General features: G+C 42.5%; 1 protein-coding gene across 1 annotated transcript in view; it reads left to right on the top strand.

The window, feature by feature from the left end:
• LOC139408287 (fibrillin 2a) overlaps positions 1-17,266 on the top strand; it is a 231,743-nt gene extending 214,477 nt beyond the window's left edge. The window contains exons 59-65 of the mRNA XM_071151997.1: positions 250-372; positions 1,115-1,231; positions 1,473-1,601; positions 3,363-3,482; positions 5,753-5,981; positions 11,985-12,147; positions 16,364-17,266. Coding sequence (XP_071008098.1) covers positions 250-372; positions 1,115-1,231; positions 1,473-1,601; positions 3,363-3,482; positions 5,753-5,981; positions 11,985-12,147; positions 16,364-16,747 — 1,265 coding nt within the window. The 3' untranslated portion in view covers positions 16,748-17,266. The remainder of the gene's footprint in view (positions 1-249; positions 373-1,114; positions 1,232-1,472; positions 1,602-3,362; positions 3,483-5,752; positions 5,982-11,984; positions 12,148-16,363) is intronic.
• Positions 17,267-18,084: the final 818 nt, after the last annotated feature.

Genomic DNA, 18,084 nt, shown 5'->3' with positions numbered 1-18,084 from the left:
TTGTGAATGCAACCAAATCTAGGATTTGTTGTATCAGCGATTTAGTGCAGGGCGGGAGCAAAATTGCACTCCAATACCAAGGCTGTGTTAGGATACATGGAAAATACATCGTTCTCTCCTTGCCTCTTTGAAGTTGTCACTAATTTGACCATTTCTCCTTTCACCTATCAGATCATAGATAAATGATTACAACAAGGCGCTCATTAACCCTCCCTCCCCTGTTGATCTTCTGTGTTCTCTTCCTGTCAGATCTGGATGAGTGTGTCATGTCCCCCAAGCCGTGTAATTTCATCTGTAAGAACACCGAGGGAAGTTACACTTGCTCCTGTCCCCGTGGTTACGTGCTCCAAGAGGACGGCAGGACCTGCAAAGGTACAGGGAAACTACAGTTCCCATGATGCAAAGCAACAGTCTTTTTTTTTCTTTCTTCTTTCTTTTTTTTTTTTTAGCTCGATGGCTGTCTGCTGGATTTCTAGATTGGATAGGGTTACCTAGCGGTGTTATAGACTGGTCCTAGATCTGAGTGTTCTGTGCTGCAAACGTCTATGGTCATTGCCACGTCACCACACAACAGATCTAGGACCAGGTTAGAGGTTTTACAGCTCAAACCCAACATCTATCAACTTCATTTCAACGGTACCTGCTGAACTGTGTATGCGACCAATAAACTTACAATTTTATTCGATTTTTACTAGCTAGCTAAAATGATCTCTTCATTATTAGTGAGTGATTAGTGAGTGCTGTCCACACTATAGGAATAGATTAATGAGAGGACAGATGCTGCTCAACAGCCAGTCATCACTGTAGAGTTGATTGTCCTGTATCACAACGTGGCGACAGACCTAAATTACAGTGACTGAATACACTGGTTGAATGAGTCATGAACAGTGCTGGAATGAATTGAATCGCAACATAGGGGAGGGACTCTGTTCATTGAAAAGGGGTCAACACAAAATAATCGAATGTTGCGTAATAACAGGGTGTAATGTTTTGTGTGTGTGATCTGAGAGCTTTGGTTTACTGTGTGTGTGTGTGTGTGTGTGTGTGTGTGTGTGTGTGTGTGTGTGTGTGTGTCCGTCCGTCCGTCCGTCCGTCCGTCCGTCCGTTCGTTTAGATTTGGACGAGTGCCAGACCAAGAGGCACAACTGTCAGTTCATGTGTGTCAACACCGTGGGCGGATTCACCTGCAAGTGTCCCCCTGGCTTCACCCAGCACCACACTGCATGCATAGGTAAGGCAAATACGTCTGTAGTGTCCATGTTTTTAAACTGCAGCTATAAGGGTTACCATGGTTCAATAGGACACGCCCTTTTAAAACGGAAAACTAAAAATGACCATTTCTTATTGGACAAGTTCAACAAAGTCCCAACCCTGTTTCAGTCTGGTTATTTTTTCTTCTTTTCTGTTTGGTGCCCAATGAACACAACTCAGGTAAAATACAAACTACATAAATGCAATGCTCTCTCTGTCAGATAATAATGAGTGTGTCGGGGAACCCTCGCTGTGTGGCACCAAGGGCATCTGTCAGAACTCCCCTGGTAGCTTCAACTGTGCGTGCCAACGGGGTTACGAACTGGACGACACCGGACTGCACTGTGATGGTAGCTACAATTGAGTTTTTATTTCTTCCTTTCTTCATTCCATTTCTTATGGGAAACATCCACATTACACACTTCATATGAATTATGCTTTTTGTTTCAATAAATTGGGGAGGCAGGTAGCCTAGTGGTTAGAGCGTTGGGCCAGTAATCGAAAGGTTGCTAGATCGAATCCCCCAATCTGTCGTTCCGCCCCTGAACAAGGCAGTTAACCCACTGTTCCTAGGCCGTCATTGTAAATAAGAATTTGTTCTTAACTGACTTGCCTAATTAAATAAAAAAATATATAGATTTATGAATAGCATCATTGAATAATCATAAGGAATTGTTCAATATTTTTACCATATCATCATCTCACTCTATGTAACCTGATGGCTACGTTTGCATTGCACCGTTGGCTCACCTCCCTAAAACCTGAAGATATGATGTCCCCGATCAACCAATGCCATGGTTTTGGTGAGCTAGTGGTGAAATCTGTATCTTAAGCATACAGTGGGGCAAAAAAGTATTTAGTCAGCCACCAATTGTGCAAGTTCTCCCACTTAAAAAGATGAGAGGCCTGTAATTTTCATCATAGGTACACACAAAATGAGAAAAGAAAATCCAGAAAATCACATTGTAGGATTTTTAATTAATTTATTTGCAAATGATGGTGGAAAATAAGTATTTAAGAAGAACTGTGGGATTGAACCTCAGTGGCAGAGATAAACCTCTCGGTAAACAAAATGTGTTTGGCAGTTTGGTGGTAGTTTTTCCACCTGTATTGTCAGAAGCAACATATGAAAAAAACACATAAACAATAAAAGAAAGAAACAATGAAATTAAAGATGAAAATATATATTTATATTATACATATATTTGAAAGACTTCTCAAAGTGGCACTACTGTCGTAAAAGCGTAGGAAATCAAGCAGCCTACTTGACCGTTCTCTCTAACAGCATTTGGCTGACTGCGATTTCAAGGCCTCAAACCTTTCGCCAACTCTCCTTTTATTGAAGTCTCCACAGAGTGGCAATGCCCAAAACCACAAGTCCTACTGGCACTATCTAAATTAACTCTGTGCCATCGCTCTACAAACAAAATAATTCACTTTCAAAACTCAACAAAGAATAGTTTGGTACAGGTTGACTGTAAGTATTGTACGGGGAGAGAATTCAGGGCAGTGGTTTAATTTGTGCCATGGACTCAAATCCCAGGTTGAACGTTATCCTCTGTTTTGAGCTAAAGTTTACCTGGTTTGCGTTACTCGAAAGCAGTGGGGATGAATGGATGTGATTTTTGTTTGACTAAATGAAAAGCATTCGGCTTAAATAGGCCATTTTCCCACATTTATAGGAGTGTGTATTAGAAACAGATGCCGAGTCAACCTGCCAATTCATTATGAAGAGTCAATTGTACACACCAAGGGAATCCATACAACTAGGCAGCTAAAGGCAGATTTGTTCTCCTAGCATTTTGGGTGTAAACGCAATTGAAATACCCTAACGTAGATTTCAAGCTCATATATATATAGGTATATATATTTTAGAGGAGCTGGTGCAGGAAACTCACAATTGCATCATACTGCATTGTACAGTAGCGTAATGTTACAATCTAAATATGCAATGTAACCATGATGGGAACGGTGATGATGATGAATAAGAATTAGGAATGTGGTGATGATAATGATGAAGATTAGGAAAGTAACGTTGATGATGATTATTAGGATGGTGAAGATGACGGATGGGCCAATGCATATGTGTTCTTCTGCCTTTTGACCGTCAGACGTGAACGAGTGTGACAGTAACGACAGGTGCCAACATGGCTGCCAGAACATGCTGGGCGGCTACCGTTGTAACTGCCCTCAGGGCTACACACAGCACTACCAGTGGAACCAGTGTGTGGGTGAGTACCACACACACACAGAGGGTGCTACTTTGGGACACTGATGATAACTACATGATTTGAAAGGAAAAGTGCAGATTTTTGGCAACTAAGCCCATTTTCTACTTACCCAGAGTCAGATGGATACCATTTCTATGTGTCTGCGTGCACTTTGAAGGAAGTTGCAGTTAGCTTCGCGAGCCATCGAAAACTTGTGTTAAAGCAATGACAGGAAGTCTACCGCAACAACTAGCATACCAGCAGTTCCAGTAGACTTCCAGCCATTTCTCTAACGCTAGTTAGCCATTGCTCTAACGCTAGTTAGCCATGGCTCTAACGCTAGTTAGCCATTGCTCTAACGCTAGTTAGCCATTTTTCTAACGCTAGTTAGCCATTGCTCTAACGCTAGTTAGCCATTTCTCTAACGCTAGTTAGCCATTGCTCTAACGCTAGTTAGCCATTGCTCTAACGCTAGTTAGCCATGGCTCTAACGCTAGTTAGCCATGGCTCTAACGCTAGTTAGCCATTGCTCTAACGCTAGTTAGCCATTGCTCTAACGCTAGTTAGCCATTTCTCTAACGCTAGTTAGCCATTGCTCTAACGCTAGTTAGCCATTTCTCTAACGCTAGTTAGCCATTGCTCTAACGCTAGTTAGCCATTGCTCTAACGCTAGTTAGCCATGGCTCTAACGCTAGTTAGCCATGGCTCTAACGCTAGTTAGCCATTGCTCTAACGCTAGTTAGCCATTGCTCTAACGCTAGTTAGCCATTGCTCTAACGCTAGTTAGCCATTGCTCTAACGCTAATGCGATTTAGCAACTTCCTTCAAACTGCACACAGGGGTTGGGAATTCGATCCCCAGCAGAGTCATACCAAAGACTGTAAAAATGGGACCCGATGAGCTTTAAGAATGTAAATTGGGGGTAAGGCCCTGTGATAGACTAGCGTCCTGTCCAGGTGCTGTACTTGTATTTCAAGCTGCCTCACGCTACAGAAACAGGAAATAGGCTCCTGCTCCCATGAGCTGTTCTGGGTCACACAAGCGAAGACTTGTGCAAGGCTACTTACTTATATTGACGGTTGAGTTAAGACTTGTTTTGCGTTATACGTTTGCAACCTGGCCATTGATTAAATCTGTGCATTGGTTTTTACTTCGCTGGGCGTCATTAAAGTGTCCATCACAAGCTGAGTAGCCCTTTCCTGCAGTCAAGGACCAAAAGCACCCTCTTTGGCCTCATAGGTGGAATGTTATTCATAATTAATGATTTATTTATTTATTTTTAAACGACCAAAATCCGGTGTTTCTATGTCAAATAGTTTTGTTAGTTTTCAGTCTTCTGTGATGTATATAAAGTGTAATATTGGGATGCAAACTCGAAATGTAATACATTTAAACTCTACATCTGACAAGTGTCTTTGTTTAAGCCCATAACCATGTGTGTGAGGTGTATACTTTTGTTTCAAAGTGGATTTGTTTAAGACTACCAAGAAGCACTCTGTGTGACCCTGTTTTAACTCACTCAGTAAAAGGTTGATAGCCATTTAATAAATCATAGTTTTTTGGGGGGTTGTGTGCTCGTAAAATTAGTTGTACAGTAGAGGACGGGAGTATTATATTTCTTAATCATTGTAAATTAACATTCTCTGTTAGATGCATTATCATCTTGTCTGTTGGGGGTGATACCTAACTTCTACTTAAGACGTATTTTCACTTAGTTAAACATTGTTGTCAATGGGAGATGGAATAAAAAACATTTGGAAGTTTGGTTTATCTTAACTCTATGTGCTGAATCCTAAGGTAATTTAGATAATAAGGTAAGATTCTGTTGTATGGTGAAATTCATTGTCACAGAAAATGATGTAAAAGTGCTATATGTGCATTGGCAGAAGGGTACTTTCAACTACTTGCTCCAAACAAATGTTTTTGAAAACAATATTGGACTACCTTCCATTTACAGGTCGAGTAAACAGAACCACATTGCCACCTGCTGGACAATAAGAGAAAAGTTCTCTCTCTCATACCAATGGGTTCCAGAACGTTGATATTATTACAGTAGTGTTCTAATGTTCTATAGATTCATTGTGATCCACTGTCAAAAAGCAAACGCAGTGTCACCTAGATTCAGAAATTTTAGCTTTAGGTGTATTTTCCAATGCTGCTTTAACCCTGGGGGTGTGGGTCACAGCAAGGTGTTTCAATCATTCTATGTCCTGGTTGACCTCAATAACAAGTCAAACTAATTCTCCTACCCCTCTCTTAAAACTCCTCCACCCCCTCCTCTCCTCTCTCAGATGAGAACGAGTGCTCCAACCCGGGCAGCTGTGGATCGGCCTCCTGTTACAACACGCTAGGCAGCTTCAAGTGTGCCTGCCCCTCAGGCTACAGCTTCGACTCATTCAGCAGCAGCTGTCAGGATGTCAACGAGTGCTCCAACAAGAACCCCTGTAGCTACGGCTGCTCCAACACAGAGGGAGGCTACCTGTGTGGTTGCCCGCTGGGCTATTTTCGCATGGGCCAAGGGTAAGGAGCCAGGGACCTGGAGCTAACTCTGCAAATAGCACTGCTGGGTGATATGAAAAGTCATAATCCATCTATCATTTATATAAAAATGCTCTTAGCAAAAAATATATATATTTTAATTGACAATCTGTAGAAACTTATGAGAATAGAAAAGTTCAGAACGTTTTGTGAAACATCACAGAAAAATACATGGCAAATAGAATGGTGTTCAGAGATAGATGGGAGGGGTTTGATGGGAACTGAAGGATGGGACTGGATGGTGTTCTGAGATAGATGGGACTGGATGGTGTTCAGAGATAGATGGGAGGGGTTGAGTGGAGCCGAAGGATGGGACTGGATGGTGTTCAGAGATAGATGGGACTGGATGGTGTTCAGAGATAGATGGGAGGGGTTGAGTGGTGCCGAAGGATGGGACTGGATGGTGTTCAGAGACAGATGGGAGGGGTTGAGTGGAGCCGAAGGATGGGACTGGATGGTGTTCAGAGATAGATGGGAGGGGTTTGATGGGAACTGAAGGATGGGACTGGATGGTGTTCAGAGACAGATGGGAGGGGTTGAGTGGAGCCGAAGGATGGGACTGGATGGTGTTCAGAGACAGATGGGAGGGGTTGAGTGGAGCCGAAGGATGGGACTGGATGGTGTTCAGAGATAGATGGGAGGGGTTTGATGGGAACTGAAGGATGGGACTGGATGGTGTTCAGAGATAGATGGGAGGGGTTTGATGGGAACTGAAGGATGGGACTGGATGGTGTTCAGAGATAGATGGGAGGGGTTTGATGGGAACTGAAGGATGGGACTGGATGGTGTTCAGAGATAGATGGGAGGGGTTTGATGGGAACTGAAGGATGGGACTGGATGGTGTTCAGAGACAGATGGGAGGGGTTTGATGGGAACTGAAGGATGGGACTGGATGGTGTTCAGAGATAGATGGGAGGGGTTTGATGGGAACTGAAGGATGGGACTGGATGGTGTTCAGAGATAGATGGGAGGGGTTTGATGGGAACAGAGATAGAGAGATGGGAGGGGTTTGATGGGAACTGAAGGATGGGACTGGATGGTGTTCAGAGATAGATGGGAGGGGTTTGATGGGAACTGAAGGATGGGACTGGATGGTGTTCAGAGATAGATGGGAGGGGTTTGATGGGAACTGAAGGATGGGACTGGATGGTGTTCAGAGATAGATGGGAGGGGTTTGATGGGAACTGAAGGATGGGACTGGATGGTGTTCAGAGATAGATGGGAGGGGTTTGATGGGAACTGAAGGATGGGACTGGATGGTGTTCAGAGATAGATGGGAGGGGTTTGATGGGAACTGAAGGATGGGACTGGATGGTGTTCAGAGATAGATGGGAGGGGTTTGATGGGAACTGAAGGATGGGACTGGATGGTGTTCAGAGATAGATGGGAGGGGTTTGATGGGAACTGAAGGATGGGACTGGATGGTGTTCAGAGATAGATGGGAGGGGTTTGATGGGAACTGAAGGATGGGACTGGATGGTGTTCAGAGATAGATGGGAGGGGTTTGATGGGAACTGAAGGATGGGACTGGATGGTGTTCAGAGATAGATGGGAGGGGTTTGATGGGAACTGAAGGATGGGACTGGATGGTGTTCAGAGATAGATGGGAGGGGTTTGATGGGAACTGAAGGATGGGACTGGATGGTGTTCAGAGATAGATGGGAGGGGTTGATGGGAACTGAAGGATGGGACTAAAAATAAACAAAAGACAACTATTGTGAAATGTGTCTGTAAAATGTATATAGTAAGCCGGAAGTAGAAGTTTAAGTATTGTTGTCCATTACTTTACTCAAATTAGGGGAGGAATGGCAGGGTTAGGGGAAAATATATATATTTAAAAACAATACATATACAGTACCAGTCAAAAGTTTGGACACACCTACTCATTCAAGTTTTATTTTTATTTTTTTTTACTATTTTCTACATTGTAGAATAATAGTGAAGACATAAAAAATATGAAATAACACATATGGAATTATGTAGTAACCAAAATAGTGTTAAACAAATCTAAAGATATTTTAGATTCTTCAAATAGCCACCCTTTGCCTTGATGACAGCTCTGCACACTCTTGGCATTCTGTCAATCAGCTTCACCTGGAATGCTTTTCCAACAGTCTTGAAGGAGTTCCCACATATGCTGAGCACTTGTTGGCTGCTTTTCCTTCACTCTGTGGCTAAACTCATCCTAAACCATCTCAATTGGGTTGAGGTCGGGTGATTGTTGAGGCCAGGTCATCTGATGCAGCACTCCATCACTCTCCTTCTTGGTAAATAGCCCTTACACAGCCTGGAGGTGTGTTGAGTCATTGTCCTGTTGAAAATCAAATCAAATGTATTTATATAGCCCTTCGTACATCAGCTGATATCTCAAAGTGCTGTACAGAAACCCAGCCTAAAACCCCAAACAGCAAGCAATGCAGGTGTAGAAGCACGGTGGCTAGGAAAAACTCCCTAGAAAGGCCAAAACCTAGGAAGAAACCTAGAGGGAACCAGGCTATGTGGGGTGTCCAGTCCTCTTCTGGCTGTGCCGGGTGGAGATTATAACAGAACATGGCCAAGATGTTCAAATGTTCATAAATGACCAGCATGGTCAAATAATAATAATCACATTCAGAACAGTTGAAACTGGAGCAGCAGCACGGCCAGGTGGACTGGGGACAGCAAGGAGTCATGTCAGGTAGTCCTGAGGCATGGTCCTAGGGCTCAGGTCCTCCGAGAGAGAGAAAGAAAGAAAGAGAGAATTAGAGAGCATACTTAAATCCACACAGGACACCGGATAGGACAGGAGAAGTACTCCAGATATAACAAACTGACCCTAGCCCCCCGACATATAAACTACTGCAGCATAAATACTAGAGGCTGAGACAGGAGGGGTCAGGAGACACTGTGGCCCCATTCGATGACACCCCCGGACAGGGCCAAACAGGAAGGATATAACCCCATCCACTTTGCCAAAGCACAGCCCCCACACCTCTAGAGGGATATCTTCAACCACCAACTTACCATCCTGAAAGAGCCCTAGTAAGCCAGTGACTCAGCCCCTGTAATATGGTTAGAGGCAGAGAATCCCAGTGGAAAGAGGGGAACCGGCCAGGCAGAGACAGCAAGGGCAGTTCGTTGCTCCAGAGCCTTTCCGTTCACCTTCACACTCCTGGGCCAGACTACACTCAATCATATGACCCACTGAAGAGATGAGTCTTCAGTTAAGACTTAAAGGTTGAGACCGAGTTTGCGTCTCTCACATGGGTAGGCAGACCATTCCATAAAAATGGAGCTCTATAGGAGAAAGCCCTGCCTCCAGCTGTTTGCTTAGAAATTCTGGGGACAATTAGGAGGCCTGCGTCTTGTGACCGTAGCGTACGTGTAGGTATGTACGGCAGGACCAAATCAGAGAGATAAGTAGGAGCAAGCCCATGTAATGCTTTGTAGGTTAGCAGTAAAACCTTAATCAGCCCTTGCCTTGACAGGAAGCCAGTGTAGGGAGGCTAGCACTGGAGTAATATGATCAAATTTGTTGGTTCTAGTCAGAATTCTAGCAGCCATATTTAGCACTAACTGAATTTTATTTAGTGCTTTATCCGGGTAGCCGGAAAGTAGAGCATTGCAGTAGTCTAACCTAGAAGTGATTAATGGATTAATTTTTCTGCATCATTTTTGGACAGAAGGTTTCTGATTATTGCAATGTTACGTAGATGGAAAAAAGCTGTCCTTGAAACAGTCTTGATATGTTCTTCAAAAGAGAGATCAGGGTCCAGAGTAATGCCGAGGTCCTTCACAGTTTTATTTGAGACGACTGTACAACCGTTAAGATTGATTGTCAGATTCAACAGAAGATCTCTTTTATTCTTGGGAAATTGGAAAATAAATGATAGTCCCACTAAGCCCAAACCAGATGGGATTGCGTATCTGTAACGGTTGTCTTTGATGGAAGGAGAGGAGGACCAAAGCGCAGCATGGTATGTGTTCATGATATATTTTAATGAAATATCACTGGACACAGAAAACAAAAGGAACAAGAGAAATAAATGAAAACCGACACAGTCCCGTGTGGACAAACACTGACACGGAAAAATAATCACCCACTAAACACAGGTGGGGAAAAGGCTACATAACTATGATTCTCAATCAGAGACAACAAACGACACCTGCCTCTGATTGAGAACCATACCAGGCCAAACACAAAACCACAACATAGAAAAAGGAACATAGACTACTACTACTACCCAACTCACGACCAAACTAAAACAAAGACATAACAAAGGAACTAAGGTCAGAACGTGACAGTATCGCTGCATAATGCTATGGTAGCCATGCTGGTTAAGTGTGCCTTGAATGCTAAATAAATCATGACAGTGTCACCAGCAAAGCACCATCACACCTCCTCCTCCATGCTTCACGGTGGGAACCACGTATGCAGAGATCATCTATTCACCTACTCTGCGTCTCACAAAGACACGGCAGTTGGAAACAAAATCTCAAATTTGAACTCATCAGACCAAAGGACAATTGCCTGTGTTTCTTGGCCCAAGCAAGTCTCTTCTTCTTATTGGTGTCCTTTAGTAGTGGTTTCTTTGCAGCAATTTGACCATGAAGGCCAGATTCTCGCAGCCCCCTCTGACCAGTATATGTTTAGATGTGTCTGTTACTTGAACTCTCTGAAGCATTTATTTGGGCTGCAATTTCTGAGGCTGGTAACTCTACTGAACTTATCCTCTGCAGCAGAGATAACTCTGGGTCTTCCTTTCCTGTGGCGGTCCTCATGAGAGCCAGTTCCATCATAGCGCTTGATGGTTTTTGTGACTGCACTTGAAGAAACTTTCAAAGTTCTTGAAATTTTTCGGATTGACTGACTTTCATGTCTTAAAGTAATGATGGACCGACATGTCTCTTTGCTTATTTGAGTTTTTCTTGCCATAATATGGACTTGGTCTTTTACCAAATAGGGCTATCTTCTGTATACCACCCCTACCTTGTCACAACACAACTAATTGGCTCAAACGCTTTAAGAAGAAAGAAATATCACAAATTAACTTTTAACAAGACACACCTGTTAATTAAAATGCATTCCATGTGACTACCTCATGAGGCTGGTTGAGAGAATGCCAAGAGTGTGCAAAGCTGTCATCAAGGCAACGGGTGGCTACTTTGAAGAATCTAAAATCTAAACTATATTTAGATTTGTTTATCACTTTTTTGGGGTTACTACATGATTCCATATTTGTTATTTCATAGTTTTGACATCTTCACTATTATTCTACAATGTAGAAAATAGCAAACATAAATACAAACCCTGGAATGAGTAGGTGTGTCCAAAATTTGACTGGTACTGTATTTACCCCAAAACATATATGTGGGATTGGAAATGATGCAGGCAATTAGAATGATGGAAGCTACAATCTATCTACAATATCAAACTGATCTACCCCTCCTCCCCAAAAACAATACCAAAGGAGGCATTCTGCCAGATGACAGATGGCTGGTCCATATTTAGCCCAGTGGGTCTAAATTGGGATTTTACAGCAGAAGTATCATTATTTGTCTTATAATGAGGGCATCAAGGGGGGAAAAGAAAGCCGTGTTTTAGACTTGCTAGGGCCGATTCGTAAGGAGGGGATGGGATTGGGGTCAGGGCCCTTAGAAACACTTGTTGGGACGGGCCCATCAGGAACAGCTTAGCTTTTGACTTGTGTTTCCCAATCTGTTTCTCTGGGATTTCTGCAAATATTTGTTCTACCCCTGCACTAGCACACCTGACTGTTATGTTTCATGTATAATTTCATGGGTCAGAAGGATTTCCATTGTTGTAATGAAGAAGTTGTCGACTGCACTCTCTCATGCACTCTCTCATGCTCGTCTGTGTGCGTGCCTGTCTGGCTGTGTGTCTCTGTGTGGCTGTCTGGCTGTGTGTTTCTGTGTGCGTGCGTGCCTGTCTGGCTGTGTGTCTCTGTGTGCCTGTCTGGCTGTGTGTTTCTGTGTGTTGTTCAGTCACTGTGTGTCAGGCTTGGGCTTTGGGAAGGGCCAGTATGAGGGGCCAGAGATAGAAGACAACACTCTCTCCCCAGAGACGTGCTACGAGTGTAAGATCAACGACTACCCCAAGAAGCACGGCCGCAAGAGGCGCGACGCCAATGGAACGCAACCCATAGAGGTACAGTATATTGGGAGCATTGACACTTATAACAGTAGCGGTAACATGTTGGAGTGTCTGTTCTCTATTCTGGAGATGTATAGATGTATGTATATAGAGAGGTGAAAGGTTACTGCCCACTTTCATATGATGCAGAGAACTCTCATTCCATTAGTGATTCTCCGTTATTCCATTAATCTGTGTGAACTATCTCGTCTCACATTTCAGTTCGCACAGGTCTAATGCACACTGACATTACACAGTCCTTCTTACTTAGTTATGCCAAGGTGTAACACAGCAAAGCAAAATTGGTTCTGTGAAAAGTTCCCAGAACATTTGCTAGGTCGGGCGACAAGTGTTCTCATAAAACAAAAAATATAATAATAAATTCAGTCGTGCGGATGATCATAGAAAGTTTGTATAAAACGTTCGCCTGATGTTGCAAGAACGTTCCTAGAACCCATTTCCCTGGTTCTTTAAAAGGTTGACGGAATGTTTATTTTAGGTTGTGGGAACATTGTGGGGATATGACAAGAGATAGGTTTCCAAAACGCTAACACTGACCATGTTTCTGTCAGGGTGCACAAAGCATGTGTTAGAAGAGGGTATGAGGAAGGAGCATGTGTTAGAAGAGGGTATGAGGAAGGAGCATGTGTTAGAAGAGGGTATGAGGAAGGAGCATGTGTTAGAAGAGGGTATGAGGAAGGAGCATGTGTTAGAAGAGGGTATGAGGAAGGAGCATGTGTTAGAAGAGGGTATGAGGAAGGGGCATGTGTTAGAAGAGGGTACGAGGAAGGAGCATGTGTTAGAAGAGGGTATGAGGAAGGAGCATGTGTTAGAAGAGGGTACGAGGAAGGAGCATGTGTTAGAAGAGGGTATGAGGAAGGAGCATGTGTTAGAAGAGGGTACGAGGAAGGAGCATGTGTTAGAAGAGGGTACGAGGAAGGAGCATGTGTTAGAAGAGGGTACGAGGAAGGAGAATGTGTTAGAAGAGGGTACGAGGAAGGAGCATGTGTTAGAAGAGGGTATGAGGAAGGAGCATGTGCGTACCGATAGGACGCACGGGGTGTAAATAGCTCAGTTGTGGTTATGCGTAGAAACCAGACAACATAGTTTACATAAGTATTTAGACCCTTTGATATGAGACTCGAAATTTAGGTCAGGTGCATCTTGTTTCGATTGATCACACACTTGTCTATATGAGGTCCCACAGTTGACAGTGCATGTCAGAGCAACAACCAAGCCATGAGGTCGAGGGAATTGTCTGTTGAGCTCAGAGACAGGATTGTGTCGAGGCACAGATCTGGGGAAGGGTACCAAAAAACCTCTGCAGCATTGAAGGTCCCCAAGAACACAGTTGCCTCCATCATTCTTAAATGGAAGAAGTTTGGAACCACCAAGACTCTTCCTAGAGCTGGCGACCCAGCCAAACTGATCAATAAGAGAGAAGGGCCTTGGTCAGGGAGGTGACCAAGAACCTGATGGTCACTCTGAAAGAGGTCCAGAGTTCCTCTGTGGAGATGGGATAGCCTTCCAGAAGGACAACCATCTCTGCAGCACTCCACTAATCAGGCCTTTATGGTAGAGTGGCCAGACGGAAGCCACTCCTCAGTAAAAGGCACATGACAGCCTGCTTGGAGTTTGCCAAAAGGCACCTAAAGACTCTCAGACCATGAGAAACAATATTCTCTGGTCTCATGAAACCAAGATTGAACTATTTGGCCAGGATCGAGGCAAAGATGAACGGAGAAAAGTACAGAGAGATCCTTGATGAAAAACTGCTCCAAAGTGCTCAGGACCTCAGACTGGGGTGAAGGTTCACCTTCTAACAGGACAACAACCCTAAGCACACAGCCAAGACAACGCAGGAGTGTTAATATCTGTTGTTAAAAAAAGTAGATTTGCTCGAAAGTAGAGTCTATCTTGTCCGATATGAGAATGATCTGTTATCACTATATCATAAGTTTTTGAATCCAGTAAATTGTTGAATGCATTTTTGGAAATAAAAATGTAGTCAATTCTTTCCAGCTGAAATAATACATGTAATACAAATATTATATAAATGTCATGAAGCAAAAATATACACAAATGAATACATTATCTGATCAAATGTATTTAGAAAGGGGCACAAGACAGGGTTGTCCTCTCTCCCCCCTCCTTTTTGCACTGGCTATTGAACCGAATTAGAAAGAATTAGACAGGACCCAAACATAACAGGTATTGGTAAACACGAACATAAACAAATTGCAGATGATCTCCTGTTATACCTGACCAATATTAAAAACGCAATGCCCCCTTTGCTAAAAAAAACAAACATTTTCAGAATACTCTAAATTCTCAGGATATAAAATAATCATGGAGAAAACTAAATAATGGCAATAAGAAAAATAAAAAATAACAACTCACAATAACTCACGTTACTTTTCATTTACTTTAAATTTGTCTGTCTGCATATTTCAAGAAATAGCATATGAGGTTGCACTGAGATACCTGATGGGTTGGGCGATACTTTTCTCATCAATCATCTTTAAAAAAGCATATACTTAAAAACTGGAAATCAACCAATCCTCCATCCTTTACGCAAAGGATGTTGGCGACGGAGAGAAACAAAATGGTGCAGTTTGAGGCCATGTGTCGGAAAGTGATGCGGGCGCTTGAAGAGGGTGTGTGCTAGTGGGTCTAGGCAGGGGTGATGTAGTTGATGTTTGCATGATGTTGTCGTTTGTATGTGTATGTTTCGTATTGTTTATAAAACATTCAATAAAATCGTACAAAGCCAATCATCTTTTGATGATGCTAGAATGTTGACAGAACAGCCTTTCTGAGCTCTTTAAAGATTCCCTGACCATTTTAATTAGCCTGTGGGAACAGTGTGGGGACTTTACAAGAGAGAGGTTCCCAAAATACAAAATATGCTCAGTTGTTTCAGTTAGGTTCAACAGGACATTCCCTTAATGTTGTAAGAATGTTGACAAAACCAAGGTTCCCAGAACATTTAAATAAGTTATGGGAGTTGTCTGGGGGGTTGTTGCCAGAATATTATTGTGATATCCACATAGGTTGCACACAACATAATATTCCATTAATGTTCATGCAATGTACATCTCAACTCATCTTGGAGGTCCTCCTAAAATTTAGGAAATGTTATATTTAAATTTGACCAAATATTACCACAACATTCTCAGGATGCAAATGTATAGCTTCTTAAAGCAGGTTGGAATACATCCCCATTATGTTTCTCTCCAGATTTAAATGGCAAAAAAAATATGCTATAAACGTCATAAAAACACAGACTTAATTTGGAAATTGTGGAACATTATGCAACATTGTGGGAATGTTCTGTGCAACCTTTGTGAATATCACAATAATTTTCTTGCAACATTAAGGGAATGTCCTGTGCAACCTAACTTAAACATTGTATGAATGTCATATTTTGAGAAAATTTATGTTTTGGGAACCGCTCTCTTGTATCCACACCGTTCCCACAACCTAATTAAATGGTCTGGGAACCTTTTTAAAGAACTCAAAGGTTGTTCTGTCAACATTTATGCAACATCAAAAGGAATGTTTTGCGCACCCTGATACAAACATTATCTGAATGTCAGCACAACTGGACAGTTGTGTTTTGGGAACATATCTTTTGTGATGTCCCCACAATGTTCCGATCTGAATGTTACCACAACCTAATGAAACATTCTGGGAACCTTTTAAAGAACAGACAAAATGTGTTCTGGGAACATTCTTGCAACATCACCCAACTCTTTTATACAAACATTGTATAATCAGCACGACTGGACAGTTTTTATGTTATGTGAACATTTGCTGCAACCTAACGAATGTTCTGTGAACTTTCACAGAACCAATTTTGGTTTTCTGGGAAAACATTACTGGTACATTGTGTTATTACGTTACCTGGAAACCTAATGAGAACGTTTGGGGAACGTTCTGTGGTGGTTGTTACAGATTGTTGTTTCCGGCATTTTATTGAACGTTAGAACATTCCAAGGATATTTCATTAAAAAAAACAAAAAAGGATTTTGTCATCAAAAAACATTCAAAGAATGTTCACATTATCATCCTAATGTTGGATAAACACTAATTAGAACTTAATGGGAATCTAATGTTCTGGGAATGTTCCCGGTTTGCTGGGAACCCTGTGCCTCTCATTGACATTGAGTCCATGGTTACTTAGTAAGTTAGTAACCCCACGGAGTAACCCTGTCTGTCTCACCATCAGCACAACCAGGTGAGCCTAGCCAGTCTGGACATGGAAGTTCCTGTCACCCTGCTGCTCAACGTGTCCCAGCTCAACCCCAAAGAGCACATCCTGGAGCTGGTGCCTGCCATCAAGCCCTTGGTGGGCCACGTGCACTACGTCATCACCAGCGGCAACCGCAAAGGCCTGTTCCGCATCCAGCAGCGTGACGGCCTCTGCTACCTACACAGCACCAAGAGGAAGGGGGCACTGGCGGCACCGCAGGATCACACGCTGGAGATCGCCAGCTTGCCGCTCTACGGCAAAGCCCAGTTCAAAGAGCTGGAGGACCGCCGGGACCAAGACTACCTTACGGGGGAACTGGGGGAGAACCTGCGCATGAGGCTGCACATACGACTGCAATAGCTGTAGTGGGATTTGGGGAAACGCAGGGAAACAACCCTTGTTTTTCTCTTCAAACTGGTGTTTTTCAGTTCACCATTTTAAAGCCAAATGATATGTGGAAGGAATGGGGGTTTTCTTCTTCTGGTTTGCATTTTTTTTCTTGTTTGCGTTTTTGACCTCAAAGTACTGTCCAGAATCTCTCTAGGGCAGCCCAATTCAAAAAATAATAATAATACACTTTCACTAATTCGTTTTTCAGTGGAAAATATATCAGAATTGGGCTGCCTGTGTAAACACGGCCTAGGAAAAGAGAGTGACTAGAAGCGTGAACATGAGACTTGACATCTTTCACAGGTTCTCCCTCGCTGCGAGTGACCTCATGCCATGACCATGTACACGAGTGGAAGACCAAGAGGAAGACATGATGTTCAAATTACCTGGACAGTTTAGTTGGTCAGTTCATGGTAAGGAAATAGCATGTGATGTTCTGGCGATAGGCAGGCTCTGAAAGTACACACGACTAGTACATCTGCAGCATGGTGGGTTTTACAGAGGTCAGCTTGGTTATTTTAGTGACTAGACACTCTCTTGGTGAATTCCTAGTTGACTGTTGTAGAGCTGCCACAGTCCCACATTAAGTTTGTAGTGGTCCGACAGACTATTGCAGCTCTGCGGTTGTGAACTTATGAATTGAGCATTACAGGGCATAGCATCCTCCTGTAAGAGTTTGTATTCCAGGCCTATTGGTCGTGGTAGAACATTGTCAATATGGGATTTGGTGCCTTCGAAAAGGGAAACTGATATTTTAGGACACAACATGGAATCACATCATTATAAAGAATAATAGTAATTAAAAATAAAAATGTTATTCTTACATATGTACATATTAACAATCAGTATTTCAATTATTGTCAACTGATTTGTTTTTGTATTTATTTTAGTATTTAATACAAAGTTGTCAAATTCACATTAATAAAATGACACACACAAAAAAAAGTGTAATTTACGTTTTTACACAAACACACATCAGTTGTTAGAAACACACGTGTTTTGTATAATATACAGGAGTATGTATGTTCATATTGCACAATTACCTCAACGTTTAGTCTCTACAGATAAGGCTATGTGACCAATGAAAGCATGTACCAATCCAATTTCTTAAATCGGCTGTTAAAGGATATGGGTTTAATAGAATTGAGTTTATGTTGAATGAAAATTGATCATGGAAGTCGTTGAGAAAGAGGTGGGCGCTATCCCACTTAGGGAGATGCTTCACTCATTGAAAACGTTTGACCAAAGAGAAGTGTGTTACAGTAATAAATATGAAGCTGTCTGGAGGTGTAATGTACGGTCGGTCA

Source organism: Oncorhynchus clarkii, chromosome 5, assembly GCF_045791955.1.
Source record: "Oncorhynchus clarkii lewisi isolate Uvic-CL-2024 chromosome 5, UVic_Ocla_1.0, whole genome shotgun sequence".
In the NCBI taxonomy this organism is placed as follows: domain Eukaryota; kingdom Metazoa; phylum Chordata; class Actinopteri; order Salmoniformes; family Salmonidae; genus Oncorhynchus; species Oncorhynchus clarkii.
The sequence above is the reverse complement of the archived record's forward strand: the minus strand, read 5'-3'. Positions and strand labels throughout refer to the sequence as shown.